The 12,368-nt window shown below is 35.8% G+C and overlaps 2 protein-coding genes across 3 annotated transcripts in view; both read left to right on the top strand.

Moving 5' to 3' along the window:
- Positions 1 to 12,368, top strand: part of LOC142345145 (adenylate kinase 9-like) — a 142,622-nt gene that overhangs the window by 127,186 nt on the left and 3,068 nt on the right. Inside the window, exons 37-44 of the mRNA XM_075397234.1 lie at positions 5,030 to 5,128; positions 5,507 to 5,645; positions 6,884 to 7,040; positions 8,326 to 8,558; positions 9,156 to 9,357; positions 10,424 to 10,570; positions 10,885 to 10,905; positions 11,824 to 12,041. Coding sequence (XP_075253349.1) covers positions 5,030 to 5,128; positions 5,507 to 5,645; positions 6,884 to 7,040; positions 8,326 to 8,558; positions 9,156 to 9,357; positions 10,424 to 10,570; positions 10,885 to 10,905; positions 11,824 to 12,041 — 1,216 coding nt within the window. The remainder of the gene's footprint in view (positions 1 to 5,029; positions 5,129 to 5,506; positions 5,646 to 6,883; positions 7,041 to 8,325; positions 8,559 to 9,155; positions 9,358 to 10,423; positions 10,571 to 10,884; positions 10,906 to 11,823; positions 12,042 to 12,368) is intronic.
- Positions 1 to 12,368, top strand: part of LOC142344936 (NEDD4 family-interacting protein 2-like) — a 316,413-nt gene that overhangs the window by 67,227 nt on the left and 236,818 nt on the right. The gene's annotated exons all lie outside the window — the stretch shown is intronic.

Consider the following 12,368-nt stretch of genomic DNA (forward strand, 5'->3'; position numbering starts at 1 on the left):
ATCAGTAACTAGGTGCTCAATGCTAAGCGATTGCAACTATGACGAGCTTATTTGGTTCAGTGGTTGCTGACTAAATAATGCAAACAACTTTAAACATGATGCATTTTTCAAAACTCTCAGGTGATATTATGTAGCAGTGCACGTCGAAAAACGTTGATTAAACTTTTTTTGATTCATCTCTAGCCTCCACTTTGAAGGGTTTGACAAATTGCAGAGTTACATCACACGAAAAATTAAATTCTGCAGTTTGAATACACTATTTTTTGTAAGTTCAACCGAATTAAACAGAAAAAGCAGTTAAAAAAAGTAAAGAGTCAGACTATTCGCCATTTTTGAACACGAAAATCAAATGTTCTGGTTTGTACAAGATGCACCCCGAAAAACACACTAAATGGGCAAGACAACAAGCATACAAACATGCACATTGATGGCGTAACCGTAAAGATACTAACGAATAAGTTTAATGAAGCATCACTTAACATTGCACTTGTTCAAAGTTTTCAGCTAAATTGTCAATAACCCCTCATTATTAACCACGCAAGCATGTGTATGCAGAAACGAAGAGGTCAATATCAAGCGTTTGCGCCCATGTTGAGCTCATTCGGTTCAGTGGTTAAGTTATTAATTCTAATAATCAAATACGGTATTTTTTTGTGAGTTGAACAGAGTTAAAAAAAAAAAGCCGTTAAAAATAAGAATATTTGCCATTTTCGAAAACAATACTCATTTATTAAGGCTGGTACCGAATGCATCCCTGAAATTATATTAAAAGAGCGATACACTGAGTTAACAAAAGTATAATTTGATAACGTAACCGTAAAGATACTAACGAATAAATTTAGTGAAGCATCACTTAACATTGCACTTGTTCAAAGTTTTCAGCAAAATTGTTAACAACCCTTCTTTTTTAACCAAGCAAACATCTGTATGCAGAAACAAAAAAGTCAATATCAAGCTTTTGCGCCTATGTTGAGCTCATTTGGTTCAGTGGGTGCTGATTAATTAGGGTAAACAATTTCAAACGTCGGTAATTTTTTAAAATTTTCAGTGGATATTATTTAAAAAAGAGTGTCAAAAAACTATGAAAAGCCCAACAATGATTAATGTCTAGCTTTAAATACGACATGATTGTTCGAATGAAGTGCTAAATGATAAGAATTTACTTCTAATGTTCAAATACGGTAATTTTTTGTAAGTTGAACGGAAACAAAAAAAAAGCCGTTAAAAAATAAGAATATTTGCCATTTTCGAAAACGATACTCGTTTATTAAGGCTGCTACCTCATGCATCCCTAAAAACATAATGAAGGAGCGATACACTGAGCTAACAAATGCATAATTTGATAGCGTAACTGTAAAGATTCTAACAAATAAATTTAATGAAGCATCACTTAACATTGCACTTGTTCAAAGTTTTTAGCAAAATTATCAACCACCCCTCATTATTAACCACGCAAGCATGTTTATGCAGAAATGATAAGGTCAGTATCAAGCGTTTGCGACTAGTTTGAGCTCATTTGGTTCAGTGGGTGCTGATTAATTAGGGTAAACAATTTTAAACGTCGATAATTTTTTTAATATTTCAGCGGATATTATTTAAAGAAGAGTGTCAAAAAACAATGAAAAGCCCAAAAATGATTAATCTCTAGCTTTAAATATAACATGATTGTTCGAATGAAAGGCTAATTGATAAGAATTTACTTCTAATGTTCAAATACGGTAATTTTTTGAAAGTTGAACCGAGTTAAAAGAAAAAGCCGTTAAAAAATAAGAAAATTTGCCATTTTCGAAAACGATACTCATTTATTAAGGCTCGTACCTCATGCATCCCAGAAAATATAATAAAGGAGCGATACAATGAGCTTACAAAAGTGTAATTTGATAGCGTAACAGTAAAGATACTAACGAATAAGTTTAACGAAGCTTCACTTAACATTTCACTTGTTCAAAGTTTTCAGCAAAATTATCAGCAACCCCTCATTATTAACCACGCAAGCATGTTTATGCAGAAATGATAAGGTCAGTATCAAGAGTTTGCGCTTATGCTGAGTTGATTTGGTTCAGTGGTTGCTGGCTAATTAGGGTAAACAACTTCAAACGTCGATAATTTTTTAAACTTTCATCTGATATTATTTAAAAAAGAGTGTCAAAAAACTATGAAAAGCGCAACAATGATTAATCTCTGTCTTTAAATATGACATGATTGTTCGAATGAAGTGCTAAATGATAAGAATTTAATTCTAATGTTCAAATACGGTTATTTTTTGTGAGTTGAACCGAGTTAAAAAAAAGCCGTTAAAAAATAGGAATGTTTGCCATTTTCGAAAACAATACTCATTTATTAAGGCTGGTACCTAATGCATCCCTCAAAACATAATGAAGGAGCGATACACTGAGCCAAGAAATGTATAATTTGATAGCGTAACTTTAAAGATACTAACGAATAAGTTTAATGAAGCATCACTAAACATTGCACTTGTTCAAAGTTTTCAGCAAAATTATCAACAACCCCTCATTATTAACCACGCAAGCATGTGTATATAGAAACGACAAGGTCAGTATCAAGCGTTTGCGCCTATGTTGAGCTCATTTGGATCAGTCCTTGCTTAATAATTAACCTAAACAATTTGAAACATCTATAATTTTTTTTAACCTTTAGGTGAAATTATGTGAAAACGCATGTCAAAAACCGTTGGAAAGCTCTTCACTGATGAAGATCTGGCTTTAATAATGACATGTTTGGTAACATGATGGGTTACATGATACACAAATTTTTATTCTAATGTTCGAATACAGCTTGAGAAAATAAACCATCTCTAATGAGAGATGGCTAACGTTAATTCAAAAACCACTTTTTTTTTCATTTGTTTTGCTGAAAACTCTTGATTTGCCGTAACTGTGACTTCGTCCTCATTCACGTGTTACAGGAAGCTAAAAAACGCATTTTGACAGCTTAAATAAAACTTTTGAAATTTTTAATGTTCCTTGTATGACTACTAAGAATTCATACAAATCATATATGACCTAGTATGATTACAAAGAAATGTCCATTTTTTTTTGCTTTGCTAAGGTTTGCTAACGCTAATTATGGTTTTTGTTCTTCTCAATGAAATTTTTTTTTAACTTTACGATTGCGTTGCGCCATTAAAAAAATTTTGTATGACCCTTGTATGACTACTAGGAAATCATACAAATCATATATGACCTAGTATGATTACAAGGAAAATTTTTTTTTGTTCTCATAAAATGGCTGCAATGATACAGTTTTTTTGGTATCAGTTGTTTAGGACGTATTAAATTAAGTCTATTAGTGTAAAGTTTGATACTTTGTATGATCCTTGTATATGAATCCTTGTATACTAGGAATCATATATGACCTAGTATGACTACTAGGAATTTTGTATGATGAGCAACCCGGGTATTTTCAAATACGTTTTGCGGCGTAATGGGCAACCTACTGTTAAATTACAAAAACTTTGGGAAATTGCGGCTCATTTGCACAGAGTTTTTCATTTTTCTACCGCCTCAGTTTAAAAATAGTGCTGCGTCACAGTCAAAATGTTCTATTATATAGAGTCACGTAAATGTAAGAGGACTTCAATTCATGTATTCATTTTCATGTTCCGATCTTGTTCGCCGGTCACAACGAATTTGCTTATTGTCTGCTAATTGATATGCGTTAACAGCAACACGTAGAATTGTTTCCGTCCCACTCGTGGACAAATTTGTGAACAGAACTCTTTAAGCCTAATTAGAAGCGAGACCAGTTTTTGCAAATTTTTATATAGCTTTAAGATAAATAAAATTATAGCTAGTAATTATGGATAGCCATGTTCTACGGGGGAAGGAATCAATTTCTACCGTTTTTTTTATTGCGGCTTCACAACCCCTATATGCACTAATGCCTTTATACATTTGAGAATGTGTTAGGATCCGTTGCAAGTACTGCAGCTGATGAAGCGACTTCTGAAGCCGCCCAGATCTAAGATAACTTTGGTGACGTCACAAAGTGTCTCTGGTTTCGGAGACACAAAACAAGATAGTGGCTTGTGTTTAACTTATAGATTTGAGGTATTCAGTGTCTATTCTGATTTAAAATTATCTCTTCTATCTCATATGAGAAGGAATGACTTCAATCTTTGATCAATTCTGTTCTGTAATTGGCAATCACAAATGTATTGCTGAAGTCTGTCCTTGTAGATTGAAACCAACGGCTTGTCGTTTTGTATTTATGGTCTTGAGAGATGCAAACACGGATCTAACCCGAACTGAAATTCAGTACTGAGTCAGAGTCTAATTTAGGTCACATTTTGCAATGAACTTGTCTGATTCAGAGCTAATTCAGTGATTCATTCTAAATCATCCTCTGATTCAGAAGAATACATAAAATTCTCTCTGAATTTTGTTTTGATTCAGAAAAATTCAGAAATCACGTCACATTTGTTCCTGAAATCCTCCTGAATCAGTACTAAAACTTGAAAAATCTCTGAAACTGTTCTGAATCAGTACTGATTGTCACTGAGCCTTAGTACATTAATGCGACTCCCTTAAAAGTTTCTATTAAAATTTTCACGATAAAAGCTAATATTTGATTACTTTCTTCCGTCGAAAAATCCGTTTACTAGACTAGTTTATTCCGTTAGTAGACTAAGACTACGTAGAGTTAACCGTCGACTACGGAGTAATCCAGAGTGTTGCAAATAAGAGTTCCCGTATTGATATCTTGCAAAATGGCTGTTAGTAATTGTAAATACAGGATTTGAGCGCAAAAAGGAAAAAAAAATGTCAAAAACACGATTTTTACTGTTATAATAAACTGTTATTAAAAATGGTGTTTAAAACACCTTCGGTTATAAATTTTTTTTAACAGTAATAATCGTGTTTTTTGACATTTTTTTTTCGTTTTTGCGGTCAAATCTTATATTTACAAGTACTGCTGTTGCATTGCAAGATAGGTTTGGGAGTTTGTTTCACGGTGGATGTCTCCACAAATCGCTTCTTGTGATACAAGTTTGCATGTGTTTTAACAGAAGCAGAAGGTTGACGATGATGATGAGGATGAAGAAGAAGACGACATTGAAGCCATTTTAGCCGAAGAGTTTGAAGAGGAAGAAGCCGAGGAGGAAGAGGTAACTTTAGCTATGAGAGGTCTCAAAACATAAAATAGTTGTTTTTTTTGGAGGGGGGGGGGGGGGGGGGTCTAAGCTGACGCAACCCTATGGAAACGGACCAGTACTGGATTCCAACCATCATCTCTTCCTTGCAAATTTAGTGTGCTAAGAAAGAGAAAACACAAACTGGTCTTGAGATCTTAAACTTGGGAATTTCTCATAACCCGTTCTCACGTTCTTTCTTCTTCCTCAAGGCTTCATGTCTCTAGCCAAGTAAACGTTGAACAAGAAGAGCTTCTTGTCGAGTTATATCAAGGTAATTTTATGCAAAAAGACGTGCCTTTCTACGGTATGTTCTACTCAAAATGAATATTTTGAATTGTTGATTATTTGTAGGACGAGGAGCAAGAGTCGGATGCGTTGGAGCGTATCAAGGGAGAGATCACTGAGAGATTCGAAGATGAGAACAACAAAATGCAGGGAGTCATTGAGGCACTGGACGAGTTCATCATTCCCAAAATGGAAATCACTGCAGGTGTGTACTATTGAACAACCTTTCTGAACAACTGGAATCAGTGGTAGCGTAAACATATGTATGATCACGTGGTCATTTTTTTGCACAATTTTGATCAAAGTTTTTCTGAATGTCGTAATATTTGAACGGAGCCATGTACAGTCTTTTTGTTCAGACAGCGGAAACCTTATAGAAAAACCATACAAACTCACACAAAACACACATTACACACAAACAGGCGCACACACTAATACAAACCCTGACGCCAATTTTTTTCGAAATTTAGGTAATTTGTTTTAACTCAAGTTTTGTTGCCGCTCATTTAGGGCTATATTGTCTTTTTTAGACAGAGAGTTGTGAACTTATTGAGGCTATTGCATTTTGACTCTAAACTTTGAAATGAACTTTGTAAAAGTTTTCCGAAAAATTATGTCGTTTTGGTGTTTATTGAGCTCAGTCGGCCATTTTTTTTCTAAATTTTGCAGATGGATTATAAATTTGATTTAGTGAAAGTGTTTTAGTGTTCAGAAAATATTCAAACGCGCAGTTTATTGCAAATGTTACGTAATTTTTTCGATTTTGTAGGATTACACTCTACCTCAATTTGTGTCGAACATGTAGAAGAACATTGTGGCCTACACGGCAGTTATTTAGTAGTAATGACGAAAATTTAAAATGTGTAAATTTTACCTTTATGTTCTTTCACAATTTGGATTAAATTTTCAAAGAAGCAGAAACTTTAAATGATTTTTATAAGAAACTGATAAATGAAGAGAAAATGGAGTTTCACAATCAGACAAACCTTCAATTTTTCAATTGACTGAATCGCTCACCCTGATTGTTTTTCTTTGAAGTTTTTGGTCAAATAGTTTAAATCATTAATTTTTTGACTTGAAACATGAAATGAATTTTACTACACTTTTCTTATTTATTTTAATTTTTTTTCCGCGCAATCTTTCACCCCCCCCCCCCCCCCATTCGATCCTCCCTATGCGATCTTTCACCCCCTTTTTTCTTTTCACTCCGAAATTTTTCCAGTGTGCCCCTTTTTTTGAAAGTTCTCGAAAAACAGAATTTTTTTTTTAAAGTTCTCGAAAAACAGAAACGATCATTTTGCCAAAATATATCAACTGAATGTCCATATAAGGTTTATTTAGGAATACTTTGATCACCTCTTTTGCTCATTGCAAATTTCAAAACAGATCACAATTTCAAATCGATTACTTCAATTGGATTGTTTATTTTTTGTTGTTTTGAAGGTCGAAAGGTGAAGATAGTGCGGTACCTGATCAACTCCAGACTTGAGAAGATGATCACGTGCAGAGAGAGTATCTTCGAGAGAGTGTACCCCGTGTCAATGGCACTCGCAAAGAGACTCCTCAACTCCGGGCACAAACACCCATCCATATTTGGAAGGTCAGATCTTAATCTGGGATGACTCCCAGGGTGACCCTTCTTAGATACCATATCAAAGACCATATATGGTTCCATCCAAGTCACGGCAAAATTTCTTGTATGATCTTGGTATGGTTTCTAAGAAGCCAGATATAATCTTGGGGAGGTTTTCTAAGATTTTACATTTAAAAGGTAGTTTCAGCAGAGCAGCACGTTTTTGATGATTTTCTCACAGTTCGAACTTTTTATGATCTCGGATATGGTATCTAGGAAACCATAAGCACCATACAAGACTTTGATATAGCATCTAAGATTGATTTATGGTGGTCAGCCCGGGTCTTTTGATCAATATTGGAAATTACCCCTAAACATTACTCTCCTCCTTCTCTGGTCATAAAACCAGCACTAACTATTGAACCTTGTGGATACAGTACCCCTCCCCGTATATTACGACCTCTGCGATTTGTGCCCCAAATTTTTCTACACTTTTATAATTGTATATTTAAATTGTAAGGGATAGTCCCAGCTCTTATGAGGCTCATGTGTGTATAAATTAACGAGTCTTTTTGCACTGATATTCCTATGTATCACATTAATTAATAATACGTGAAAATTGATACATACCATTCTAAAGGTGTAAATTTATCAATTATGGATGTTTATTTTCTGTCAGGGGAAGCGAAACAGTACCTTGAACTTCATTTTTTGCGGTTATGTATATTCAATACATAATCAAAATACTTCTCCCATTACAGCCCCCACTCTCACGGATTTATAGCCCCACGTTATTGTATATTTACGGCAATGGGTGAACATGGTGGCCGTCAAGCAAGCCGAATTTTGAAAATGAGGTCAAGTAAGCCGAAAAATTTTGGGATACCCGTATTTTAAATTGCCCCCGGTGGGCGCGCGTCGAGACATCGCCGCGATAACCAGCCCGCGGTGTCCGCATTACATCCCACAGCGGATGATAGGCATGGCCATGGACAGCGGTCTGCTGATGCCCGTACCCACTAGATGTCTAAAAATTGTCGTATTTTTTTGGTGCATGGGAGTATGCACTATAATACTACAAGCAGTGTTGATTTTAACGGTTAACAATGTATTATTTCTGATAGATTACCGGTGTATATATGTTATATGCCCACTAAGCGGGGAGGAGGGGGGCTATGATAAGAAAGACCCAAGAATTGATTTAGAAGAGTAACCAGTTAATGGAACTGGTATATTAAATTTGCACGAATTAGATATTATTTAACTGTGATTGTGATCATCCATCAACTAAAAAAACCGACTTGAATTTCAGATGGGACCCAGTTGACCTTCTGAACAAGAAAGCGTGTGTTCAACCTTTACAAACAGCTGCCAGTCCCACCTACGCAGCTGTGTATAGACAACACGTCTATTTCATGTCTTCATCTGAGAACAGATCTCTCTTCATGGACCAGCCCAGGAGATATGTCAGCCAGCCTCCTCCCAAACCCAGCATACCAATCCAGATTGCGATAATAGGACCACCCAAGTCTGGCAAAACTACACGTGAGAATTTCCCTGTCAACTTCTGACGGAAATATATCTAAGTTTTGAGCAATGAAATGGGACCTCAAATGGGAAAAAAAGCAGTTGAATTCCAATGTCAGATATATGATACCGTGGCAATGGTAACGTATAAAAAGTAATGCAGATAACTAAATGTAAGAAAAAATATGTTTTTCTGGGCAAAATTTAGTTCACGAAAACTTAAAGACTCTTCATATCGTGATGCCTTTATACCCAACTAATTTTATGAGAACAGGTTTGTAATGTCAACACGTTTTCTCTGTATTTAGTTGTCTCGACTCGAACTCTACCGGCGGCAATAGATTTTTTGAAACTGAATCCTCGCTCACATTTTTCTATAATTATCTACCTTTGAGCAGATTTACAATAGTATATACGTAGCTGTTGTTCTTGACCTTTTATTAAGCGATGAAAACTATCATCGTTGTGAAAACAAGCATTAATTGTTCACTTATGATGCTAAAAAAAGTCTTCATGTCTGTTCGTTAGGGTAGTGAAAAAAGCTGCAATATGAAATAGATTACGATAATTTTTTCATGTACAGACATTAACCTCCCTCTCAATTTTCTGTTTCAGTGGCGAATAAATTTGCATCTGAGTTTGGCATGATGAGACTCTCGATTGGGGAGGCAATTCGAACCATCTTGACCAATTTGCCCAAGAGTGAACTGGCCAGAAAGATGAACGAGTTTCTCTATCGCGGAAAAGCCCTCCCGGATGAACTGGCCGTGGAGGCTCTACAGTGCCAGCTACTGGACATGAAGTGCCAAACTAGAGGGTGGGTTCTTGGATCCAGTTTTAAAACCATTTTTGAAGTTCATATAATTCATGAACTCAGCTTCTTGGTTTCAACTCAGCAAATTGACAACTTTTTGGTTTCAACTCAGCAAATTGACAACTTTTTGGTTTCAACTCAGCAAATTGACAACTTTTTGGTTTCAACTCAGCAAATTGACAACTTTTTGGTTTCAATAATTGGAATACAAAAAATCCATAGATTTTTCCCTTGATAAAGTATGCCTAAATTATAAAATTCCAAAGGTCGAAGACTCTAAATGGGAGGTCAAATTGAAACAGCTGGCTACAAAAACGCCATTCACATAATTCTCGACATGTGATAACAGCTCTGCTTTTAATTGAGTATCAATTCTTGCATGATTAAGCACTTGAAACGTTCTGAGCTCGCAATGCTGAGAGAAAAAAATCCGATTCAACTTTAACAGTTATTTTCACTTTAATTGAACAATTTCAACTCCAAATTTTTAATTGCTCTTGAACAAAGTTCATAGCAATTATTGTAAACGTGTTGATGTTTTTTATGCAAATTTTTTGCTTGACCATTTTGCGCTTTTCTTCTAGAACATTCTTTGACTTCTCAAGTGACTTTTTCACGCTTTCGCTATTCATTTTTGAGTGATCTCTATTGCTCTCACTCCGAAGTAAAGCTCGTTGCTATAAAATCGGTTGCAGCAGAGCAATAATTAGGGTCTGGTAGACGAGTGGTTAGTGCAGGTGGTTAAGGATTGGGAGGTCAATGTCTCAATTTTTTTTACTTTGCAATTTTGAATTAACAATTAACTTGGTTACCATGACTAGGTTTATAAAACAACAGATCACCAGTTTAATAAATCAATTTTCAACAGTTCATGTTAGTTTTCCAGATATGAAATATGTTCTATTCTCCCCACTTTGGTCGGGTAAGAATAAAAACTCATAATTAATTAAATTTTTTAATGTCTCAAATAACCGTGGGGGAAAAATTTTTTCTGCCCGCCTCGTTCGAGAGCAATTCTTCCAACATTTGTCGGTTTATTCCTTCAAACATGGTTTTTGTTAATGTGTAGTTTTATCTTGGACGGGTACCCAGTGACCCAGAGACAGATAGAACTGCTAAATGAACAGCATATAGTGCCACACAAAGTCATACAGCTTGAAGTCCCAACTGACGAGGTTCTCATCCGAGGAGCCAAAGACAGACTATCGCCTGACAGGTAAGGGGGAGTTTTTTTCAGGTCTCGACGACAACGAAGAGAATAAAATTGAGAAGGATGCTGATATACTGTTTATAGCATACACTTTTTCGACCTCTGTAAAATGTTATCAGATTCATTAGAAGGTTACAGGTCTCTTATGCAAGTTTTGTGAGAAAAAGTGACGAGCCTAAACTAAAAAAATTTTGAGGTCATCGGGGCACATCAATATGATTTTATGGACTATTATTTTTCAAGTTGTCATTTATATTTATTTCATGGCACAGATTAATTTATTGATCTTATTTTAAGTTTGATCTTTGTTGAATTTTCAGTCCGCCACTTCCAGATAGAGCGTATGATTTATTTCATTTTATATCTTTAGTTCTCTTTTTCACTGTAGCTTTTATTGGTTATTCACGGTAGAATGAGTGAAACTGTTTCCTTTCCCGGGGGGGGGGGTAGAATAGGACCATACCAGCTATAGTTCAAAATTAATAGTTGTTGGACCCGCCTCTTGTCAATCAGTGGTTTTACAAATACTTATCAGTGCCAAAACACGCATAATTTTGTTCACAATGAACGAACGATTTTGGTTGGGGGGGGGGGGGGGTTTGCAGCTCCGAATGATTTCTGATCATCACTGCCTGCTGCTTGTTTACTTTCTGTGGCATCTATAAATGTTAATTATATTGAAGTCACTATTTCATTGAGCTGCTTAGCTGCTTTAGTTTCTATGATATATTTATGATCGGCTCCATTTGAAACACGAAGTAAAGTAAGCAAAATACAGCCCAAATTTCTTAAATATGCCCGAGAAACAATTTCGAGAAAGTTTCAAATGATTCGATTTATTTCGAGTTGATAAAATGTCACTTATGGCTGACTTTCTATAATTGTCAATAATTTTTGCAGTTGCTTCAATTGTCGACCAGGCGAGGCTTTTAAAGCATAAGTTCGAAGATGAGGAATATTGATAATTGATGCTTTTGCTCTTTTAGGTTATGTGACTCTGCTTGAAGTCACTGAGAACTTCTGTCATTTAGATATTAGACCTTTTCGAAGCGGCTTCTGCAGAGTCACAAACCATGCTTAAAACACGCAACTTGCATGTTTGAAAAGGACGAAAGTCCAAGGAAGTCAAATTCTGACTAAACAAATAGAAACTTCCTGTATTTTTACTTCAGACTTTCGGCATTTTAAAATGAGCAAATGCATGTTTTAAGTTTTGCTTCGTTGCGATCTTTTATTGATTATGTCTATTGGATGTGCAGGGTTCTGCCATTGCATGATTCCCACAAGATCCTGTCAATTCGCCTGACTGCGTGGCAGAAGGAGATGACTGGAGTGATAGAGTGGTACCAGAGGGAACACGACAACTTCCATTCTGTGGATGGAACCATGAGCAAGTGGTGGGTGGGGGAGAAGAGCAAACAGATTGCATTCGAGAGTGTCAGGGCCACACAGACATACATGGACAGAACCTATCAAGGTCAGATAGAACTTCAGGTGATTTTTAGATAGAACTTTCATCACTCAAATGTTTGGGTCTTTCCCATTATAACCCCACCTCATGAAATTATAGCCCCCCCATTATGGTATAATTACCATGATGGGGGAGGCTATAGGTTATCTGGCCACTAAGCTGGAGGGGGGGTGCTATAATGGGAAAGACCCAAATGTTTACGGTTAATCTTTATATTATTTGGAACACATAATTAGATCTCATAATTTTGTACATTGACCTTTATAATCTTGACCTTTTTAAGCAAGATTTTTCAGGATGTCATCAAGATATTTCCTCAGACTGAGATTCATC

This window comes from Convolutriloba macropyga, chromosome 8, assembly GCF_964194025.1.
Source record: "Convolutriloba macropyga chromosome 8, txConMacr16.3, whole genome shotgun sequence".
NCBI lineage: Eukaryota > Metazoa > Xenacoelomorpha > Acoela > Convolutidae > Convolutriloba > Convolutriloba macropyga.